Genomic DNA, 24,380 nt, shown 5'->3' on the forward strand with positions numbered 1-24,380 from the left:
AAGCAACATTACTGCACTGGGATTTTCACAAGGCATCATAGTCAACACAACATTCGCCACTCTTGACTAACTATCTCATATGCCCACCATTTGCTGAAAATTTCCAGCCAACATAAACATAGCATAAAGCTCAACAATAGTCCAGAACTGTTGCCAGAAACTCATTGGATGCATCCCAAACTCTTGTTTCTCAACAGTGCTGACTACACAACCATAGTAAAGCATAAACCGAGCCGAAACCATGGCTGAATTGTCAATGGCATTCAATACACATGTTGCTGTCCATAGAATCAGCTGAATACCACTGAAACTAATGATCATACACTGAAAACCAGCACTCGGTAATCAGTCTCTCACGATCATAACCTGATGCAAATGTACAGTTTCAAAGCTGTAGTGAAAACCATACCCATCTGCATGCATACCACAGTGACTAGTACACTGAATAGTGACCTCATGGCAAACATACTGTCAGCACAGTACCTTGGATGCATGCTGAATATATCCGAGATCCATTATACACGAGAGCATTCCATTCCTGGAGGAGTGGAAGTGCTACCTCCCCCTTGAGTATCAGGTGATACTCTGGACCCTTGCCCTGCTAAACCTGAAATAGCCCGATCCAAAGTCGGCTCTAACTGAAAGGCATCAAGGTAAAGCTGCAACAACTGAGGATGGTCTGCCAAGTCATCCTCTTCCATCCCTTTAGCATCCATTGGTGAACAATTGTGAAACTTCACCCAATAGCTTATGGAAGCTTTACCTTTGACTTTTCTCTTTATGTGCCAAAATCTGCTCACATACCAATATCTTATTCAGCTCCTCGACATTGGACTGAATTTCAGCAGATACATCCTTAGGCACATCAGCATAAAAAGGCCTCAATAAGCTCACATGAGAGGCATAGTGTATCCGCTAGTGTAGAGGCAATTTCAGCCGATATACCACATCGTTGATCCTCTCTAACACCTGGAAAGGTCCATAGTTCCTCATTCTGAACTTCGGATACATTCCCTTTTGCCCTTTCACCTTGTCAACCTTGCCTTTTCAAAATGCAACAATATATAATCACCCTTTGGAAAATACAAAACACATCCATGGCGATCAGCTGCTCTCTTTTTACTTTCCCTAAGATCTCTGAGATGCATACTTTATTCTTACATAAGCTGTAATAAACTCCGGCATCTTTTGCCTACCATGCTTCACTTGCTAACATACAATGCATATCCGATCTTTCATCACATGCAACCCAGTGTGATATTCCATACATCATTGATTCTCTGATGTGCTATCATCGTTATCAATGTTGTTGATTAGGACAGTTCCTAGCAATGTGTCCCTCCTATTCACACATGTAACATTTATTAGCAGCCCTCAATTCTCTATGCTCTGCCACACTTTTTGAAGGTCTTTACTGCTGTTTTTGCCTCTTTTCAACCTGATTTTCAGATCTGCCATTTTTCTCAGCCTTCATTTCCTTGACATTTGACTCATCATGGTCTTGAAAGCCGGCATCTTTTCCACACAGCAATGTATCAGCTGTAGTAGCAGTTTCTATAAGCTGAGACATGCTTGAAACAGTGGATTTAATTCAAAAATCCCTGATTCCTTTAGGCAAACCACATACATACTTCTCCACCTGCTCATGAAAGGGAACTGACCAATAAGAAGTGACGGGCAGCAATGCATCCCAAAACTTCTTATTGTATTGCTCTAAATTCTTGCATTCCTTTGCATCAAGCTTGTTCCAAGCTATCATGATGTCCATCTCAAAGGTACTAGTCAACCAATTCGATGCAAACATTTGCTTGAATTGTACCCATGTTGACGGTGCTCTACCTTGCATCAAGAGCGTGGACCACCAGTGCAATGCATTCCCCTTCAAGAAAGTGGCTGCCTTTTGAATCTTAGAGTATTCGATGAAGTTTCCCCCTAAATAGGCTGCATCAAACTGTTGAATGAAGAACAAAGCTTTCAGCCTATCTTGTGCACCACTGAACGGTTCAAATTTCACACTTTTACCTCCCTCATCATAGTCCTTTGCTGGACCTATGGGGGTCAAATTGTCATATACGGGCTGCTGCAAAAGGGTGCATTTGCTGTATTTACATGATAGCCAGCATTAAACGGAGCATTTGCATGACCAGCACTTATTCCTTGAGCCCCCAAAAGCACGACCGGTTACCGATGCTTACCCATATGCGTGATTTTGCACACCAGGCATCATACCAATGCTGCCATACATCGGATTATGCATTCCATGAGCCTTACCCGAGTACATTGGGTTATGCAAGCCATGCATTGGTTGCTGAAAGTTATGGGGAGATGTACCATACATTCCCACATTCGGTCGCTCACCCACCATAGCATGAAAAATTGTGCTACCACCAAAGTAAGCTAGCCGCCCCAAATTCTCATGCAAACCTTGCTGTCCAAAAACCATGGGATTAGCATTTACATCATGAACTTGCATTTGCATTTCTTGCCCAACTGGCATCAAATGCTTTTCACCATCAGCATCTTTAGGAGCATCTTGAGAAGGCTTTGGCTTGCTCTTCGGTGCATCTTGCTGTCCCGAAGTTCTAAAAGAGGATTGTCTCTTCTTGCCCTTGTTGTCCTTCGTAGGAGTGTTCAAAAACCGAGTAAACTGAGGATCTTTTGCCAATTTAGCAAAGATATTGGCTGCTACCCTCATTCGATTCTTGAATGCATCATCAAATTCCATTTCCCCTTGTTGATCATCATCCTCTTTCTGCATTGAGGGTCCAACATCTTGGCCTTCAACCACATTTTCAACATGTTGTCCATGATTCATGCCTTGTCCAAGATCGGGCATTGCATTTCCTTCTTCCCCATGTGAATGTGCATCATGAGAGGCATCATTACTGCTTGATTGCATCCCACTGTATGGAGACATCTTGCTGTAATTTCTCAGCTGAGCTCAAAGATCAACACTAGCACAAAGCTTTGGCTTGCAATCAGGTGCCTCGGGCCCACCAAATCAAGAGATTTGATGTATCCCGGCAATGGAACCATGAAACCAGCCTTCCTTCTTGGAATGGGTGGTGATAACCTGATTTAAGAGTTAATTACAGCAATAAATAAATGCACATAAAATGAAATACACACTTTACCATAACATTCTTGGACAGTAGGCACCCTGTTGGCCCCAAAATTGGCGCCCCTTGCGGTATTTCTTTAGCTTTCATTCAATTGGAAGGAGTACAACTTGAGATTCTTCAATCTCCTTCTGCTAACCAATTGCTCTTGCTGTCATAAATGTCCAGCAAGCCTTTTGGGTCATTTGCCCCTTGATTCACCCAGGACTTCTTCTCCAATTTGACCCTTGGCTGGCCAAATGCTACCCCAAATCAATTCGGGATGGGCTGGCTCCTGAAATCCCTTGATAATCTTCAATTATCAGCTGCTGATTTCAGTCCCTTGAGCCTTCAATCTCTGGCACGGATCCCAAGGTGGCTGTTAAACCCTAATTTCTGCTGTAAATTAGGGTTTACTGCAGAAATTACAAATCAGCCCACCAAAAATGGCTGAGATCTCCTCTGAATGGCTAAGAATTGCTAAGAATGGCTAAGCATAGGCTGAAGGAGATGAGAGAATGCTGTAGAGAGAGATTTCTGAGATTTGTCGCAAAGAACTGATCAAAATCAGCAGCTGCCCTGCTGTACCTGCCCCAAACAGATGCACCAACAACAATAGGAGCATCAGAGACTGTGATCTTCAGGAGAAAGTGCATCAGCAGCAATTGCCAGCTTCCCAAGGTCAAGAATATGCAATCTCCATCACCAAAATGGTCTCCAATGGCCGGGAATTGACCCCAAAAGCTGGCAACAACAGTCCAACACCTCTTTTCAACAGCTCCAAAATGAAAAAACGAGATTTCCCTCTCCCTTCAGCCCTATTTAGCCTTTCCTCCACTTGCATGGGAAAGTTTTGCCAAGTGGCAACTTTCTTAATCCATTTTCAGCAATTTCCAGTCATTTAATTAATTTTCAGAATTAATTAATTCTGAAAATTAATTCAGCCCTTAATACATGCCCAGAAAATTGACCTTGCCCATCCAAAAATTAATTGGCTAGGCCATTTGCAACTCAAAGTGGTCCCATGCATTAATTGACCCTTGGACAAGCATTAATCCATTAATTAATGCCTAGTCCCTAGTGTCACCACTGACACTTAATGGCCAATTAATGGTCCTAGGGGCAAATTGACACCAAAATTCACCTAGAATCTAACAAGTATAACTTGTTACAACTTTTGCCTTTGACATCCATCTTTTTCACAGGGTCCTTGGGCCTTCAACTGTAAAAAAAAGTAGCTTGCACCTCACATGTGCAAGACATATGCATCTTAAACATAAGCAAAGCATCAAATTTTCACGTCCTCGTGACATCTTAATTTAAACCCACAAGTATAGCGTGATGGGCCCAAGTTACGGCAGCTCCAAAGAACAATAAAATAATAGTGTTTAGAAAAGAAATTCTCCAAAGGTCTAAGACCTCAATCCATTTAGGAGGCCAAATAGCTCCAGTTTCTACCGTGGGCGCTAAGAAGGAATGAAAAAAGGCCCAGAAAAAAGCTTTAAAAAACATAACCTCCAAAGCAATAAACAAAAGAGAGCCATAACAAAGTCCTAATTATACCACTTTGGTGTAATGTCCCTCATAGGTAAATTCACGTACAACATCGCACCACCATATAAGCATAGTATGCATTATTGATCCTGAACCAAGACTCAAAAATATTCCACCTCCCGTAAATGAATGCATATACATAACCGCATCTGTGGTACTAGCTAAAGCTCCTATTAAACCCAATAAAGGCCATGGACTTGGATCAACCAAATGATAGGGATGTTCTCGAGAAACGCTCATGTTATTTATTGGATGAATTCCTTTTATCACCTCCCGATATCTATGGCAGTTCGTTTTGTCTAGCAAAAACGTATGCTTGGATTATGCATCTAACGGAACAGAAGCAAACCAATTGCCCTGCTCTGCACCAGAAAGAACAAAAAGAAAAATCTTTGCTTAACTACTAATGACAACTATGGATCAAAAAAAAAATCATTTTCTGTTTTTTATTTCAATGGCAGATCGTGCCGTGCATTCCGATACACTTTTATCAACTAAACAATGATGCAAAAAAGGGCAATTTGCCTTAGGATGATCATAAAAAGAAACTTCTCTATATATCCATGTATATACGGGACGACTAAAAGACATCATAATGGCTTGTCGACATGTTAAGCTCTTACGCTATTGATATTATTGGTTCATGGGATAATTCGCTTACGTGAACTAAGAAGAATTCATATTACGCTACTCTGGCCGGCTCAATAACAGGCAAGCCATGTAACCTATCGATTAGGTTAAAAAACTTTACCAACGGATCCGAATAGAATCCCTCTTTTAGCAAGCCAAACTATTTGACCACTAGTCTCATGACCTTTTATCCAGATCGGAAAAGACGACAAAACCTAATCTAAATTAGATAGAAAGGGCTCGTTGTTTTTAGGACTTTAAACAACAAGGTAAGAAATTTTCGAAATAAAGTAATATTATATAACAATTAAACCTCGTAATGCTATCATTGCCATATTTTCAACTATAAACTGGTCTTCAAAGAGACTCAACTGCTTTCAAGTTATTATAAAGGAATTAGATAGTTAACCTTTATTCCGGCTCTTCCATTCACATAGTGAACAGGGCGATAAGAGCCCACTTTTAGAGCGGATGATCTATTTTGCATTACAATTTTTACATAAATAACAAAATAAAAAGAGCTTCCTTACGCTTACCCTAAGTATACTTCGTTCCTATTATGAAAATGCATCGTGTTAAGATTCGCCATCAAAAACTAATTACGATCATATCTTGGAAGTCCCTAAACCACATGAAATTACTGTAATCTCAAAGGCATCTCCTAATTCAATCAGGAATGTTGAATCAGCAATAGAGAACTTTTGTGGTTAAAAACACGTAAATACACAAAATGAGAACAAATCTGGAAGATCTTTCCCGACTTAAGAGCCGATATATGTTACTTATTTGACGCGAAGCGTCTTATGGGGGTGCATTATGTATAAATTTTTTGAAAAACTTGCTATGATGATCTCTACTCATTATCCCGTCAAAGTATAGAGAAATTGGATAGAATTTTACTCTTCAATCGCCACCACTCTTTTGTCAAAGGAACCTTCATAATTGAAATAGAATTTTGAGACTTTTGTGCATTTTTGAGAGTCCAAAGTGACTTTCGTTACTTCAGCCAACACAGGAGGGGAGACTTTTCTTTTACGGAGCAGCTTTAAAAAGGGTACAAAATGGAATGTAAAATGCAAAGAACCAAACACAATAAATAGAATAAAGGTGTAAATATGACTTTTTTTCCGATGCATTTTTTAGGGCTTTTGAGTATGCCCTAAAAGCAATTTACTTTTGTGAAAAAAAGAGGAAAAAGAAAAAGAAATTGGCTATCATTTTTAGGGTTTTGCATGCTAAAGTGTTCATGTGCATTTTTTAACGCTACACAATTGGTTAAGACCGACGTTGAAGGTGAGAAGGTCATTGTACACATGTGGATCAATTGCAATGCGGCATGAAATTGCTGAAATTCAGCCATTCTATCACGGGAAATGCATGGAAAATTAGGAAAATTCAAGGCAATCCCTAATGGAATACCACATGTGCACCTCACATTTGCACATTTGATTAGTAATTTGATCAAATGCTAAACAAAGCATAAGCAAAGCATCAAAATTTCACGTCCCCGTGACATCATCACTCTTGGACTCTTGGCTCACATTCATAGGCATCCATACACTTAGACAATATGTGCTGCTGATATGGGATGCCACCTCTTAGGACATGGTTGTGACCCAGTTTGCTCCTAGCTCCCAAGCTCAACGGTGAGCCCATTTGACTCTATAGTTGGGAGGTGAGTATGATATTCGTTCCTCTTATGTTCTTTGCCATGGATACAGCTTGTGCAGGTTGTACAGTAGGTGGACATTTCATTGGTATTAGAATGTAAACCTACTATCTAATGTGAGATCTAATGCGAGATTCAATGACACGTAAAAAACCATTGTTCATTCTCAGGATCATGATGGTCCACACCTAATAGGTACATTTTCATCTCGTATAGGTGGGTATGGGATGCTACTAGCAAGAGGGGTGTGCACAAGGGGCATATGTTGCAAGTAGTGGATACGGCAATGTATGTTTCTTTTCCGGTACTAGTGTTCTGAATTGTGTTGAGATGATGATACTTATGTGCAAGCAACTTCAGTGGTACTAATGACTAAGGCTCAAAGAAATGCCACCCTTAAGGCCATGGCAAACCATAGTCAATAACCAAGGTGTTGTTGCTTGATTGCCATCATTTACATTGTCATTCATTGTTAACATGATTATTAATTTTAATGTTGATATAGCATTCAATATTCTTGTGATATTAACATTTGATATTTATGTTTAATGGCCAATCAATTACAGTGTTATTAGACAACTACTCTACTCATAATTTTCTTTCTTCTCGATTGGCACACAGGCTTAAGACTCCACACATCACCCACTAACTAAGAGTATTATTTCCGATATGCGAAGGGTCCAACTCGTTCGGTTCGAATGGTGATAAGATTGGATCTTTTGATCCAACAATACCACGAGCCTTTGGACATTCCATTGATGAGTTTGGACAATGTGGAAGTCATTCTTGGCATGCCATAGTTTTTTTCTAGATTTTCCTCGCTCTCTATAGACTATAGATCGCATGAACTCTCTCTTGAATTCCATGATCGGCTTCATGTGATCAAGGGTTGTCCACCCTCTGAGATCACTATTTACATATGTTATCAACCTTGCAATTCAACAAATATTTTCATGATCCGAATGTTGTTACTTATATTTATTTTATTGAAAAAAGTTCAATCAACGTTCTTACAAACTTGATTGTCTTTCTTCTCTAATGTGAATAAGTATTTGATCTGATACTTGCATGAATTTGTTGACGTCTTTCCATTTGAATTACCTGACAAACTTCTGTCATCTCACAGTACATTAGATCATAGGATCAAAACATTGCCTAATAGCCATCGTGTCTCTTAGCAACCGTATCTAATGAATGATTTAATTTTTCCATATCTGAGGAAGTGGATAGTCCTTTTTCTCAATGACATACTCATTTATAGTAAGACATTGGAGGGAAATGCAAAGCATCAATGTATCATCTTATGTCCCTTAAGGCAAGCCACTTGTTTCCAAAACTATCTAAGTGTGAATTTTTCGTACGCAATTTTTGTATCTCAAACACATCATCTTGGTTGATAGCATCCAAATCAATCCCTAAAAAGGTTCAAGTAGTGCTTGATTGGTCTATTCTGAAGCCCTGGTAAAATCTCTCTTGGATTTTACTGGTTTCTTTCAAAAGTTCATTAAGTACTATACTCACATTATTGAGCCCTTGACACATTTGTGAAGCAAAAAGAAGCATATTAGTCCACCAATTATAGGGACTGGTGAGCACAATCAATGTTTCCCAACATTGATATGACTCGCTACTATTACACCAATGTTGCAGTTTAATGATTCAAATAAACCTTTCCAGGTTCATACGAATATGACTAATTATATTATACGTGTTCTTTATCAAGATGGCCAACCTCTTCCATTTGAGAGCCGTCCAAACATGTTATTCCACTCAAGAGGAACTTGATAGTCATCCATGTGTTGGGAATAAAGGGCCATCATGCCTTTTATAATTGCACAGGTGTGAACACACCCTTAGCACATTATACTTTCATACATATATCCATCTAAAAACCTAAAGTGGTACACTCGTCATTGCACCGAAAAACGTGTTCACTCTCTATTCTACTCACTTGCACTCTCTCTGTCTCTCTCACTGCGCGTAAGGTCTGTCTACCTCGATCTCCGTGCCTAACCTTGCCCTACAAACTGGTATCAGAGCTGGCAAGAGGCAATCGACAGGAGCAACAGGCAAGTTGCAGGCAGGCTCATGTGTTGCAAGAGTCCGACGAGTAGCAATTGAGAGGCAGTCAACAGGAGCAACAGGTGACAGTCGACTGCAACAGGCGACTAGACAGGTCAATCGCATGACGGTCAAGCGACAGCTGCACGTGAGTGGGCGACTCCACGGCGGGCATGGCGACCAGTGCGAACAGCGAACAGGCGGCATGACGGTCAGGCGACACGACTACAGCGAGCGCTGACGAACACGACCAACCGGCGGGGATCCAGACTCACGGCGACGCCTGATAGGTCAACGGACCTGTCAGAACTTTTTCAAAAAAGTCTCTTTTTTTTTAATTTCTTTCACCCACTGACAGGGTTTCGCCCGCATAAGCACAAGATCTCATATCAAAGCAAAATCGGCTCAAAAATTTAGGGCTTTTCTCAAATCTCGAGATCTCAACACAGAATTGGACAATCTGACTCAGAAATTGCAAAGTCAGTGCACATTTGCTCGGGAATTTTAGGGTTTTTCACATTTTAGTGAAATTCTTTCAATTTCACTACAATTAGTGCACGCACGACTCAGAAAATGTGGGGATTTGTCCAGATTTAGTGTGAGTAAGATGCAACAGTGATATTTGTCTAAGAAATTGCAAGAATTTGTGACATTTTGTCCCTGACATTTGGGGCTTCTCATGTACATGCACAAATTGGGCTGAAATTGACCCAATTTCTCGACATTGAGGCACATTGGACCCCGTGCAATTTGGGGCTTTTGCGATTTGGGCAAAATTTGTGCAGCATTTGGTCATTTTATGTACATGCAGGTTGAATTCCGCGCAATTTGAACATCAACACTTTGTAAAATTTGGGGGTTTTGCTGAAATTGCTTTATTTTGGCAAAACTCGACAGTCCTATGCATGACAAAGGAAATGCAAATGTGTGTTTGACGCTTTGAGCACAAAATTTTGGTGCTTTTGACCGTTCGTGTCGAATTTTATGCCCGTGGGTACATGTACAACAGAAATTGCAGCTGAAATTTTGGGATTTCTCATCTAATGTGATGCACGTGCCCTTTGGAACAGCTATAATCAGTTGGATAATGCTGTAGCACTTGGTGTGGTGCTTCTGAAAACTTAATTACAGATCTGAAATCTCTACTTCTGCGTGGTCATTTATTGCTGATTGGTACTTGTTTGTACTTTGGTCACTTGGGTGACAGTTTGGGCCTTCATTTACTGGTTTTTTGGTCACATTTGGGCTGAAAACCATGACTGGCAGCAATGACAGCAGTAATTTGATGCACATAAAGAAGATTGAAGGAGCACATAATTTTGCAGTGTGGCAAAAACAATGCTACAATATCCTGTTACAAAAGAAGCAGGCAAAGCCGATCAAAAGTAAAGGGGCAAAGCCTGCAGACATGGATCAGGACGATTGGGATGAGTTGAATGAGCTTGCACGCTCAACCATAGAGCTATCGATTTCTGATGCCTTGCTCTTCAACATTGAAGGTTTGAATTCTGCATATGCTATATGGACTAGACTGGAAGAACTGTATGCACAGAAGAGTGCTGCAAGCAAAGTGTATTGGCTGAAAAAGCTTATGGATTTGCGTATGAAAGAAGGTACAGCAATGTCTACTCACTTGAGTGAGTTTTAACTCCATTTTCAGCCAGTTGGTTGCCTTAAAGTTCATGATTAATGAGGAATTTAAGGCCACTTTCTTGCTTTGCACTATGCCAGAGAGTTGGGATACATTCAGGACTGCTATGAGCAATTCTAATGTGATCCTTTTGTATGCTGATGTAGAGAGTGCTCTACTTATGGAAGAGATGAATCGGCAGAACAATGCATCTAGTAAGTCTTCCAGTGCTTTGCATACTAGGGGCAGATTACACCAAAAGGGCAAATATGATGGCAAGGGACGCAGTAAATCACGTGGCAAAGATGTTGAATGCCATCATTGTGGCAAGAAGGGTCACTTTAAACGTGACTGCTACAAATGGAAGAAAGAAAAAGGAAAACGCAAGAAGACAGATGACTGCAAGGAAGAGAAGAAGGACAGACAGCCTAAGAAGAGCAATGTAAAAATTGAAGAGGTGAATGTAGTCACTCATAACAGTGATAGTGGGAGTGATGTACTCTTTGTCTCTTCACATTTTGATGCACAAGCTCTACTTGCAGATACAGATGATGACATGCATACCTTGATTCTTGATTCAAGTGCTTCCTTTCATGTCACCCCTCATCGAGACTGGTTTTCCGCCTATACAGGGGGTCGACATGGTGTTGTCCATCTTGGGGACAACTATGCATGTGAGATTGCAAGTATTGGCAGTGTGCAGTTACAGTTTCAGCATGGCTCTGTCTTTACACTTCAGCATGTACGGCATGTACCTCAGCTCAATAAGAGCTTGATTAGCACAGGGCAACTAGATAATGATGGTTTTCATACCACCTTTGGTGATAGAAAATTGAAGATCTGTAAGGCATCTAGGGTTATTTCCAGAGGTTGTAAGAGTGATACGTTGTATCCACTTCATGTATCTAGTGTGCATGACCATGTTGTTGCCGTGACCGAGCAGCCAAGTGTTTCTTTGTGGCATGGCCGGTTGGGACACATGAGTCAAACAGGAATGAAAGTGCTTTCTCGTTTGGGTTACTTGCCTTGTCTTCGTTATGCTGATTTTGAGCACTATGATCATTGTATTTATGGCAAACATGCACAGACTTCTCACAAAAAGTCTCTTTCTTTGAAATATTCTCCTCTAGAGTTAGTACATTCGGATGTATGTCAAATGCCCGGATTATCTTTAGGGGGAAAGAAATATTTTGTCACCTTTGTCGATGATGCTACACGAAAGGTATGGGTTTACCCTATTCGTAGCAAGGATGAGGTGCTTGACAAGTTTAAAAAATTATTGGCATTGGCTGAAAATCAGACAGATAAGACACTTAAGTGTCTTCGCTCTGACAATGGTGGGGAAAGGTGTCCAAAGCCTTTCAAGCATTTTGTGACCGCAAAGGGATAAAGAGGAAGCTCACTGCTCCTCATAATCCACCCCAAAATGGAGTTGCAGAGCGTATGAATCGGACCATACAGGATAAGGTCCGTACAATGCTATCTCATGCTGCATTACCCCATGGTTTTTGGGCAAAGGCTGTTATGACAGCCATTCACTTGATTAATCAGTCACCAAACAGATCCTTTGTGGGGGGGGGGGGTTGTTCCCCCAAGAAGCGTGGTCAGGCAAGCCACCTTCATATGCTCATCTGAAAGTGTTTGGCTACGAGGCTTTTGTGCACATTCGTAAAGAAAAACACAGCAAACTTGAGCCAAAGTCCTGTAAATGCATTTTCCTAGGATATGGTGATGAGGGTGAAATGGGGTATAAATTATGGGATCCCAAGAAAAGAAAAATAGTACACGGCAATGACGTTATCTTCCGGGAAGATCGCATGCACAAGCAGCCCGAAAAGATTGAGGAGGTCCGTAGGGTTGTATTCCGGGAAGAAATACCTTTTGGACAGCAAAATGTGCCCACTGTACAGCAGCAAATACCTACTGTAAATGAACCTATCAATGCAGGAAATGATGCTGGAAATGATCAGCCAGCTATTGCCCATGAAAATGAGCCATTACATGTGCAGGAACAGCCAGAACAACAAGCTGTTAATGTTGATTTGCAGGCTGAAATGCCAGGACAGCATGCTGAAAATGGAAATTTGCAGGAACAGCCAACAAACAATGACCATTGCGTTAGGAGATCGTCTAGGGCTACTAGACAACCTGACAGATTTGTTCCTGGTTCAATTAATGTGGCTGAGTATGTCATGTTGACAGACAGTGGTGAACCGTCTTGCTTCAACGAAGCAATGGACAGATAGGACAGCAAGAAATGATATAAAGCCATGATGGAATCTCTTGAAAAAAATGGCACTTGGGACTTGGTACAGTTGTGTAAAGGGCAGAACATGCAAATGGATTTACAAAATGAAGGTCACTTCTGGTTCCTCACCTAAGTACAAAGCAAGATTGGTTGCAAAGGGGTACAAGCAGGAGCATGGAATTGACTTTGATAAGATTTTCTCTCCTGTAGTCGAGATGACTACATTGAGAACCATTTTGGGTTTGGTTGCAGTTGAGGATATGGAGCTCATATAGATGGATGTAGAGACTGTGTTTTTACATGGTGATCTGCATGAAGATATATATATGCAGCAGCCTGAAGGGTATGTTGAACAAGGGAAAGAAAAAATTGTACGTAAACTCAAAAGGAGTTTGTATGGGCTGAAACAAGCACGAAGAGAATGGTATCATGAGTTTGATACATTCATGCAGTCCCAAGGCTTTCATAGAAGTGAAGTGGATCACTGCTTGTACACCAAGAAGGCAGCAGATGGCAGCCTAATTATCTTGATTTTGTATGTAGATAACATGCTGATTGCTGGCAGGGATACTCATGCCTTGGATTCACTGAAGCAAAGCCTTCATGGCAGCTTTGACATGAAGGATCTTGGTGATGCAAATCACATTCTTGGCATGTGAATACTCAGAGATAGATCGAAAGGCTTACTCTATCTATCTCAGCAGGAGTATATCTCCAAAGTTTTGCAACGTTTCAATATGGAGGGGGGAAAACAATTGGGGTTCCATTGCCTCCATATGTGAAACTCAGTGCAAAGGACAGCCCTACATCTGATGATGAGAAAGCTGAAATGGCCAAGATACCATATGTTTCAGTTGTTGGCAGTTTGATGTATGCTACGGTTGCTACACGTCCTGACATTGCTTTTGCAGTGGGAGTGGTTAGCAGATACATGGCAACCCCTGTTAAGAAGCACTGGGATTCAGTGAAAGGTATTATGAGATACCTCAAAGGCACAAAGGAGTTGTGCATCTGCTTTGGAAAGCAGAAGGCATCTGTTGTTGGCTTTACGGATGCAGACTATGTTGGTCATGCGGACTGCAAGAAGTCCACTTCTGGGTATGTGTTTACTTTCACAAGAGGAGCAGTCTCTTGGATCTCCAGGCTACAAAAGTGTGTTGCATTGTCTACTACAGAGGCAGAGTATGTGGCTGCCACTGAGACATGCAAGGAGGCTTTATGGCTTTCACGTCTGGTGGGAGAGCTTGGCATCACAGAGTTACCTGTTCTCCATTGTGATAGTCAGAGTGCTATCATGCTAGCACGGAATCCTGTCTTGACCACCCAAATTTGTTCTTGACCACAAGGTTAAACGATCTCATCAAACCCTTCATATCATAACTCGGTAAAGTCGAAGAACTGTCCAGAGTCGATACCTACATGGAACTTGGTACATAAACATTAACTCCTAGAAGTACCTTTTCGAGACAAATATTTGCTATTTTGAACTTTGAATTTTTTCAAAACTATTGTAGTGAATGGTATAAGAAATTCATTGAAGAGTCATTTTTCCCACTTCGTTCTTGAGAATATTAGTAAGGACAGCAATCATTTATAAGGGAGGGGAGAATGTTACTATCAAACGGCTTTGAAGAAGACCATATAAGCCAGAGGAAAAGCAGTCGAGATGAATGAGCACGAGTGATACTTTCACCTCCCAGCCTTGCCTAGTTTATTGCTGGCCAGACCCATCGTGATCCGATTGCCAGCCGTCAAACCTTGGTGAGTCCTACTATTCTTGGACTCTCTCTGATTCTAGGCTCCCCTAAACCCCGTTCGGGCTCCCAAGACCCCGGACGGTCATCCTCGTGCATGTTTCCCTTGATTTACCTTAATGTCACATTTAATGTCACATTTCACTTTTAATGTCACATTAATGTCACATTTCCTTCCCCTTAAGAATCGGTTTCGTCCTCGAAAACGATACTTGGAAGGTCTAACTGTAAATTGGGAAACCTTTTCTTTAAAGTACTTACTCACTCCTAAACAATCTTTCCACTTAACCAAGCATTCTTGATAAATAGTATTCCTTGTTCGTCTATTACGAACATTTAATATTCTTTCTGGTTCATGTGGATTAGATTGGTCATTTAATAGCTCCTCAATGTCATCATTTAAGATTAGATTATCCAAATCACCCAACTTCTTCCTTAATTTACTTACATGAAAAACTGGATGTATTTTACTACCAGCAGGTAGTTGGAGCTTGTAAGCCAATTCTCCCACCATTTTAAGTATTATGAAAGGACCACAATATCTTGGTGAAAGCTTTGGACATTGTCCCTTTTTCATAGTTTTAGTTTGTTCAGGCACCTTAAGATAGACCAATTCTCCTTCTTCAAAGGAGATGTCTCTTCGGTGAGGATCTGCATATGCTCTAGCTCGATTTTGAGCTTTTTTAATATTTTCTTGAGCAAATTTTAACATACTATTCATATCCTCCAAAAAATCCTTAGCTGCCTGAACCTTTTCCTGCATGCAGGAGCTCTGGGCTGAAACCCATACATTAACATAAATGGACTATATCCAGTGGAAGAGTGCTTGGCACTATTATATGCAAACTCTGCTATCGGTAAATACTCTTCCCAATTAGTTTGCCTTTTACTTACATATGCCCTAAGCATATCTTCAAGGATTTGGTTAACCCTTTCAGTTTGCCCATCAGTTTGCGGGTGATCCGCCGTATTCATGCTAAGTTTAGTATCCAATTTCCTAAATACCGCACGCCAGAATTGGCTATCAAATTTCCTATCCCGATCAGAAACTATATTTGCCGGAAGGCCATACAATCGGTATATGTTCTCTACGAACAATCTAGCCAATTCTGGTGTTTTAACATCAGTTGAAGTTGGAATGAACCTAGCCATTTTGGTTAACCTATCCACAATCACCCACACAGAGTCGTGCCCCGTCTGTGTTCTGGGTAAAGCAACAATAAAATCCATGGAGATACTCTCCCATTTTCCCGAAGGAATCTCTAGTGGATGGAGAAGTCCTCCCATTTTCAATCTTTCAGCTTTATTAACCTGGCATTTATTACATTTGATCACATAGTCAAGGACGTCCTTATTCATTCCAGGCCAATAGAATTGCCTTTTAATAAGACTATAAGTCTTATTAACTCCTGGATGTCCCGCGCTAGGGGTATCATGATACTCAAAGAGTATCTGGCGCCTTATTTCTGTATCTTTCGGGACACATACCCTACCCTTGTAGAGTAAATAACCATTATCAATGGTAAAATTCTTCCACTTGAATCCAGTTTGAGCAACCCCTGATGCTCCATTTCCTTGTTGAACATCCTCAGATATTCCTTCCTCAGTAGAAGCACTTCATTTGGATCCCCATTTTTTATTGCTTCCCATATGTTGGAATATACCGGATCAACCTGGCATTTCCCTTTTAAGGATTCAAGCAAGTTGGAAGTGAACTGAGTAAAAATCAATTCATTAATGATGGGCATTCTGCTGAGTGCATCAACTACTATATTATACTTTCCTTTTCTATATCTTATCTCATAGTCGAACTCTTGGAGGAGTTCGGCCCATCTAGCTTTACGCCCGTGTAAATCCGGTTGATCATTAAGCTACTTAATGCTTTCATGATCCGATAAAATCAAAAGTTTGGCATCGTACAGATAGTGCCTCCATTTCTTCATTGCATGTACTATTGCATATAGCTCCCTCTCATAAACAGAATAATTCTGTTTTGCACGGTCTAATTTCTTGCTTTCAAAAGCAACTGGTCGACCTTCTTGTAATAAGACCGCGCCTATCGCCTTATCACTGGCATCAGCTTCAACCACAAATGGTTTATTGGGATCCACAATTAATAGTACTGGAGCTGTAGCAGTAGCTACCTTAAGTTTTTGAAAACTTTCATTTTGGTCTATTCCCCAATTGAAGCTCTTTCCTTCCCTTTAAGTTGGTCTGTCATTGGAACAGCTATTTTGGCATAATCTCGAATGAATCTACAATAAAATCCAGATAAACCTAGGAAGATCTGCAGCTCTTCCAAGTTCCTTGGAGATGGCCATTCGATAATTGCCCTTACTTTTTCTGGATCCATGTTGATTCCCTCTTTCGAGATAATATGCCCCAAATATTTGACCTCTTGTGCAAAGAATTCACATTTAGTTTTCTTCGCATAAAGGGAATGTATTCTTAACTGTTGGAATACTAATTGTAAGTGTTCCAAATGTTCTTCTCTTGATTTACTAAAGATCAAGATATCATCCAAGAAGGCTACTACAAAATGTCCTAGATAGGGCCGTAAAACACTATTCATCAGCTTCATAAAGATAGCTGGTGCATTAGTGAGGCCAAAAGGCATCACCAAAAAATCATAATGCCCGTATCTAGTACGAAATGCTGTCTTGGGAACATCTTGTGCCTTAATTCTTACTTGGTGATAACCTGATCTTAAATCTATCTTTGTGAAGAATTTTGCCCCTTGTAATTGATCAAAAAGATCTTCCATTCTGGGCATAGGAAATTTATTCTTCACCGTTATTTTATTAAGTGCCCTATAGTCAACACAAAGTCGCATAGAACCATCTTTTTTCTTTACTAATAAAATTGGTGAAGCCCAAGATGAATTACTGGATTGTATAAACCCTTTATCAAGATAATCCTTAATTTCTCTTTCAACTTCTTGATGTTGTGTTTCACTTAACCTATACGGTGGTTTAGAAATAGGGTGTGTATTCTTATTTCTATCAATTGGGTGATTTATATCACCCCTATCTGGTGGAAGGCTACTTGGTAAATCAGAAGGAAACACATCTTTAAAATCATTTTACAAACTACTTAATTCATTATTTGCATTCAACTCACAAACATAAGAAAATTGTTGCTTTATATTACAGAAAGTAAAAGTATTTTGTACAGGAAGAGACCATAACATGTATACCTCACAAACTTCCTTCTTTATCAGCTTCTGAACTTCAGTAGAACACAGCAAAGGATTATCAGATACTTCATGTTCACCTTGAATGACAAAAGTCTTACCATCCCTTTCAAATTCCACTGTATTATGATGGTAACTACGTTTTAAGGATGGTCCCAATCCCCATAGCCACTCCCTCCCTAGAGCAATATCAGCTCTTTCCATGTTCATAATTTGGAAATCAAGTTTATCTTTATATCCTTGAATCTCAATTTCCAAATTGAATACCATTGTATCCCACATTTTATTATCTTGGCCTTACATTATACGAACAACATATTGATGCCCACTCTTTTGTTGGGGAAGTTTCAATTTTTTGACAAGTGCATAATTTATAAAATTATGTGTAGCAGAGTCATCAATCATGACTCTAACTCTCTTTCCAGCTATCAATCCATTTACTCTAACTAAATCATGTGGCCCAAAAGTAGGCTGCCACATAGAAGTTGACATACAACACTTGTGTTGTACATCCATGTGCAAGACCTCTAAAGATTTATACCTTTCATGCCCTTTTAATTCTAAGGTTTGCACTACATGGATTTGTTTTTCTTTTCCCTTGCCCTTGTCCTTATCCTTTCCTTTGTCTTCCCCCTTTTTCTTTTGAGGGCAATTCCAAGCAGCATGGATAGGGGATAGGCAATTAAATCACAACTTTTCTTTTTTGGCCTTATCAAAGTCATCAGGACTTAACTTTGACCTCACATATTGTTTCTTTTCAAAAGGTTGTTTTTTACCCTTAAAAAATGGCATTTTCCTTTTAAATTTGCCCAGAAATTTTGAGGTTTCCAATTCCTTAGACTTGGGCTCCGTATCAGTGAGACTAGTGAGTATACCTGAACGCATACTATCTTCATTAATTAATGCAAATTTAATTGCCTCTTCCAGCGTCTTAGGTGAACTCCTTTTTACTTCCTTTTTACAGGCTTTATCTAGTCCCCTAATGAATCCTCTTGTTTTTTTAAATTCATCTATTCCTTCCAATTTGAGGATTATCTCACGATATTCCTCCAGATATGTCAGCAGGGGTCTTCCCTTTTGTCAGACATAATCCCAATCTTCCCAATTTCTTTCCATTTCATTTTCAGGAAGGAATTCTTTCAAAAAGACGGATTCAAATTGAGCCCAAGTTTCAGGTATTTTATTTGCCTCCTTTAAAGTTCGCCACCACTTATATGCTTTGGGCCCCAAAGTTAAACTAGCCTCCAGTGTTTGGAGATGTGGTGGAGTATTTTTAAGTTTATGTAAATCTTCCCATTTTTGGAGGAAATTAAAGATTGTATCTTTATTTCTATCTTTTTCCTCCCCGTGAAACTGAGGGGGTCTCATATCCTTTAGAACTGGATTATCCCTCAACTTGTGATGGGGTTCCTTAGGATCTCGCATAGTCACATCTAAGTCTTTCGATGAAGATGGGACATCTGAGGTTTCTATCTTATTTTTATCTCTTTCTAACAATAAAGTTAATTGAGATTTTATTTCAGTGAGTGTTTCAGTTAAAAATTCCATTTGAACCCCCTGAGCCTGTACACGAGCAGTAAGATCATCAAATTGTTCTCGTGTAGCAAAAAATTATTCCCATTGTTCTTCTTGCATCTCTGGTTCATGGGGATCTACCATAGGATGGTCCCCAGAACTAGAACCTTCCATTACTCCCTCTTTCTCTTTTTCTGCCATTAATACACTGGAATTGGAAAGCAAAGATAAGAAATTTGCATACAAAATAAAGTACTTCCCTGATTTTAATGGCAGGCAACTGTCGCTGGTTTGTAAATAAACTCGAAGAGTAAGGAACAAATTTTATCTTCCGAACAAAGCCGGTCATGCAGGAAATGGGACTTCTTTGCAGAAACGACTAGTATTCAGCCCCCTACTTAATGATCACGCAGGCCATCAAAGCACCTTTCCTGAACTTGTTCTCTGCTCAGCTTGTACTTGTTATGCAAGTGAAGTCGGGGCTGGCGAGAGGAATACCAGACAGATAAAGATAGCATGCAGTCGGCTGGTCACAAAGGGACCAGAAAATAGCGTCAGTCACGCAACTGGAGGGCCAGCCTGCGTAAAGGGGAACAAGGTGTGTGGTCCGTTGATGCGCTTTAAGACGGGCTCGAGCCAGGATTCGGCGCACGATTCAGAATACGGCGTTCGATATAGAAGATAGCTCCCCCGCCAAATGATAAGTGACATGGTGAAATTAAACGTCACGTCAAATTTATATGACGTGTCACCAGGCGCCGTAAACGAACTGCTTCACGAGACCCGTCGGCATGTCTTCTCGTCGAAGAGCTTCACGGATCCACAAAACGAGACCTGTCGGCTCTGATACCACTCGTGCTCATTAGTATCACTCGTGCTCATTAGTATCACTCGTACTCATTCATCTCGACTGCTTTTCCTCTGGCTTATATGGTCTTCTTCAGAGCCGTCTGATATTAAAAGCAGTCGAGATGAATGAGCACGAGTGATACTTTCACCTCCCAACCTTGCCTAGTTTATTGCTGGCCAGACCCATCGTGATCCGATTGCCAGCCGTCAAACCTTGGTGAGTCCTACTATTCTTGGACTCTCTCTGATTCTAGGCTCCCCTAAACCCCGTTCGGGCGCCCAAGACCCCGGACGGTCATCCTCGTGCATGTTTCCCTTGATTTACCTTAATGTCACATTAATGTCACATTTCACTTTTAATGTCACATTAATGTCACAGTTACATCCTTCGACATCTAGATGGCTGCTAGTAGCATTGGTCATTGTGGTCATGAATTGACTTACTACCATTATGTGATCACCACTCTTGGACTCTTGGCCCATCGAATGATGCGTTCGTAAATTTGGTGTGGGCTAGGGGCATGACTAAAACCAATCTTCCTTCTCAGATAGAGTAGTAGATAACCTTAGTTCACACTTATCAGAACAAGCAAATAAACTCACAAATCTGAAATAAAACTTTGCCACAACAAATCTTGGACAGTCGCACCCTGATTGGCCCCAAAGAATGGCATCCATTGCAGTATTTCTTTCACTTCTATTGCTTGAATTGTAGTATACTGAGATACAAACTGATCTCTGTACAAATTCCAATAAATTTGGCTTTCACCGATGATCAGCTGCATCAAGATACAATTTTTCCCTTGATTCTAACACAATTTGGGCACAAATTGAATTTAGTACACTTGCATGCAAGTCAACTTCAATGTGGATGTCCAATCTTCACAAGATCTGCTGTAAATAGTTCATTTTCAGCAGCTTCTCTGATCTTTGGGCTTCTATTTAATGGGCACACACTTCAAGGTGGCTGAGCTGTACACCTTAACAGAGTGTGGTCGAGTATGGCTGAGATTCAAAGGCACACTTCTCAAGAAAGTTGATAAACCCTAATTACAGTAATAATTAAGTCTGAATTCAGTAAAACCGTGCTAAATACCTTCAGATTTGTTGAGATGGGGGACAACGACAGCAAAGGAGAAAGAAAACTTCAATCTGATGCCAAGAAAGTGTTGTAACAACAAACTTCTCCTGTTTCAAAGAGAGAGAGAGAGAGAGAGAGAGAGAGAAATGAAATGATATATTAACGTCTACAAAAGGCCAAAATGACCTATGAGACCATGAGTTACAATCATGTGTATGATGGTACAATTGTCTAGGTAAAATATGTAGCACAAAGCAAAATAAGGAAGGAAACTAACTATGGCTATGTGTAAAACATAGATCTCTATCTAGTAACAATGAGCTCCAAATGGTACAATCTCATGTGGGTATGGAGGGCCTAGCTCTAGCCCGAGCAATAATCCCCTGTATCCGCCTATGAAGGTGTCACCCGTGTCTATGTCGAGGCCTAGGACGTCTGGATCGGCTAAGCTGAACAGCTTGATCAATCAATACTCCTTGTCTGTGTGTGGACTGTGGCAGTGAGAGAGGCTCTCGTGTGGACCGTGGCTTTAACTGTATTGAAGTCTTCTGAGTCTCCTTTGCAAAGAAGTCTGTGAGCTGACTCTGTGGAGGGTCTCGATGTCCTGGAGCAGTTGTACTCCTGAGGCGCATGTCACGAAGCCATCATATCTCAAGAAGAAAGAGGCCAAGGCATCACTGATCGGTAAAATCCATGATTTTGGATAGTGGTCCAAATCCGTCTCTAAAAAGACAGTGGAAACGACCATGGACCTCATAATACGCTGGGCACCGGCAGATATAATGCTCCTCTATCTCTAGCTCTAATTGGCATATTTGGCATATGCGCTCCTCTGATGAGATGGATCTATATCTGCCAGCCTCAATCTCTAGTTGATGTGAGGAGGTGCGCAACTGGCCAATAGTACATCTGATCCCATGGGAAAGGTGAGTGTCCATGTATCTCGGGCGAGCAATAAATAATCATCTATAGTATGAAGGAAATGCTCGCGGTAGAAAGCCATCTTTGTCCCTAGCTCCTACCCTGGCATCAACCATGTCCGCCTGATATTCAACTGGGTAAGATCCATTCTAACCATCTTGCAAATCTCTAACCTGCTCAGATCAATAGATGGTGCATCGAGGGAGTACTCGAAGGGGGGTAACTTGTCCATGCTAAAGCCATGCAGCTCAAACTAGGCCGACATCTATGCATACCAACATGAAGTATCACCCTCTCTGGCAAGCTACCTGGAGGACTCAACGGCCAACCGTGCATACCTGTGTGTGGGTAAGTCCCATAGGCTATGTATGTATGTGACCGATCGTGTGAGGGCCTCTACCACAATCAGTGTAGCTGCTAGCTCGGCTCTGATGATCTCATGTGGCACTGAGGCCTTACATCTGATCATCCTAGATATCATGGACACTAAGGGTTTCTCCATCTACCTCCATCCGTCATAAGATCGCCCTAATCTGCTACAGTGGTCAAGACTGGGCCCCCATATCTATACTCCATAAAGTAGTGCAGATGTGACCAGTGTATCGAAGAGCCATAGCTTGGTGCAGGGTTCTTGGAATTGCACCTATGAGCACATCCTCTCCAAACCACCTAGTGTTGTGTATCCGCGAGTCAGTCTAGTGTCTGCTGCCTCTCGCATAGAAAAGGTGGGCCCTGTGAATAAGATGCCCAGGTATGTATAAGAATCCACATACTCCAACTCCTCAAATCCATATGTGAATTTAGGTGCTGATCTCCGAACCCACTGTGGTGTAGTATTAAAAGCCATCACCTTGGTTTTACCAAGGTTCACTGAAAGCCCACTGTCCAAAGTATAGGAGTGTAATGCATCCAAGTGTCTCTGTAGACCCTCTGGAGAGTCAGCTATCAATACAATGTCATCTGCATACAAAAGAAGAGGTATCCAAGTGCCAGCTATTGGAGCTCCTAGAGAGAGAATCAAATCACCTGCCGGTTTTTAGGGTTCTGCTGCTGTCTGAAACCCTAATTTCTGCACCAGTAACTGTCCATGACCTCATTTTTAGGGTTTCTTGCAGTTTACAGCCCCAAAATCTGCTCCACAGTCTCTCTACTCATAACTAAGTTGTCCGCCCTTAGATCTGCCCCAAACAAACTTCTCTTGTTTACTTCAACACTTGTCTATGCTTCCATCGCTGCACCACTTTTGACATACATGTGCAAAACTTAAGTATCTCAAGAGCATTAAGTAAAAAATTTGCATCCTTGTTGTTAGCTTGCCTATTTAGGGTTCGTAAGTCTATCATCTCCTAGTTGTGAGCTCCTATCAGAGTCTAATAAAGACATAGGAGCTTTGACAATTTAGAGTGTTTTTCAAGTGTGTTTTCTAGGTTTTCCAATCATTTTGCTGCCCTCACAGTGTGACTGCCATGGCATCATTTCTGTGGCATTATTGTGCAGTCAGACTGCATTTACTGCAGTCAGTAGGTTTTTGGTGGCAAATTGGTATACTTTATTCCCAACACAATCTACCAGTTTTGGGGCTCTCCAACTATTTATAGCTGCGCCCCCACACTTGGCAAATCATTATTTCTACGCAAGTTGCTGATTTGCACACTCTATCCCTAGCATACTCCTTCCTCTCTGATGCTGCTGCCATCATCATTCTCAGCCTAATTTGGTGCCCTCACTAATGCCTCATGCTGCATGTAGGGACTAATCAGTCCATGCTGTTGTATTCAGCATTCATCTTCAATCAGTGCAGATTTCTTCCTTCTCCTTCCTGTTGTCTCTCTCTTGCTTTCTCTCTGTGTTCGTGTCCTTCAATTGCATGTAGGGACTAATCAGTCCATGCTGTTGTATTCAGCATTCATCTTCAATCAGTGCAGATTTCTTCCTTCTCCTTCTTGATGTCTCTCTCTTGCTTTCTCTCTGTGTTCGTGACCTTCAATTGCACACTCTCACACGGTATCATCACCAACTAAGAGGACACACAGGTGACCAGAGCTGACGAGACCATCCCAGATGTTGGGTATGGAGCTCGCAGCCATCCAACAAGCTATGGCAATGGGACCATGGAGGAGAGAGAGAGCTCTTGCACATTGTCCAACAAGCTATGGCAGATGGAACTCCATGTAGGG

General features: G+C 41.0%; 1 protein-coding gene across 4 annotated transcripts in view; it reads right to left on the minus strand.

Moving 5' to 3' along the window:
- Positions 1-24,380, minus strand: part of LOC148035467 (F-box/kelch-repeat protein At5g15710-like) — a 148,178-nt gene that overhangs the window by 70,411 nt on the left and 53,387 nt on the right. The window contains exon 2 of one of the 4 annotated variants that reach the window (XM_087677421.1): positions 21,298-21,389. The exons of the other annotated variants lie outside the window; for them this stretch is intronic. Within the exon in view, the coding sequence (XP_087533547.1) occupies positions 21,349-21,389 (41 nt within the window). The 3' untranslated portion in view covers positions 21,298-21,348. Of the gene's footprint in view, positions 1-21,297; positions 21,390-24,380 lie in introns of those variants that run through there. 4 annotated transcript variants of the gene reach the window in all.

The sequence above is a fragment of the Lygodium microphyllum genome, chromosome 5 (genome assembly GCF_053477565.2).
Source record: "Lygodium microphyllum isolate KBCC chromosome 5, Lygodium_microphyllum_v1.1.10, whole genome shotgun sequence".
Lineage (NCBI taxonomy): Eukaryota > Viridiplantae > Streptophyta > Polypodiopsida > Schizaeales > Lygodiaceae > Lygodium > Lygodium microphyllum.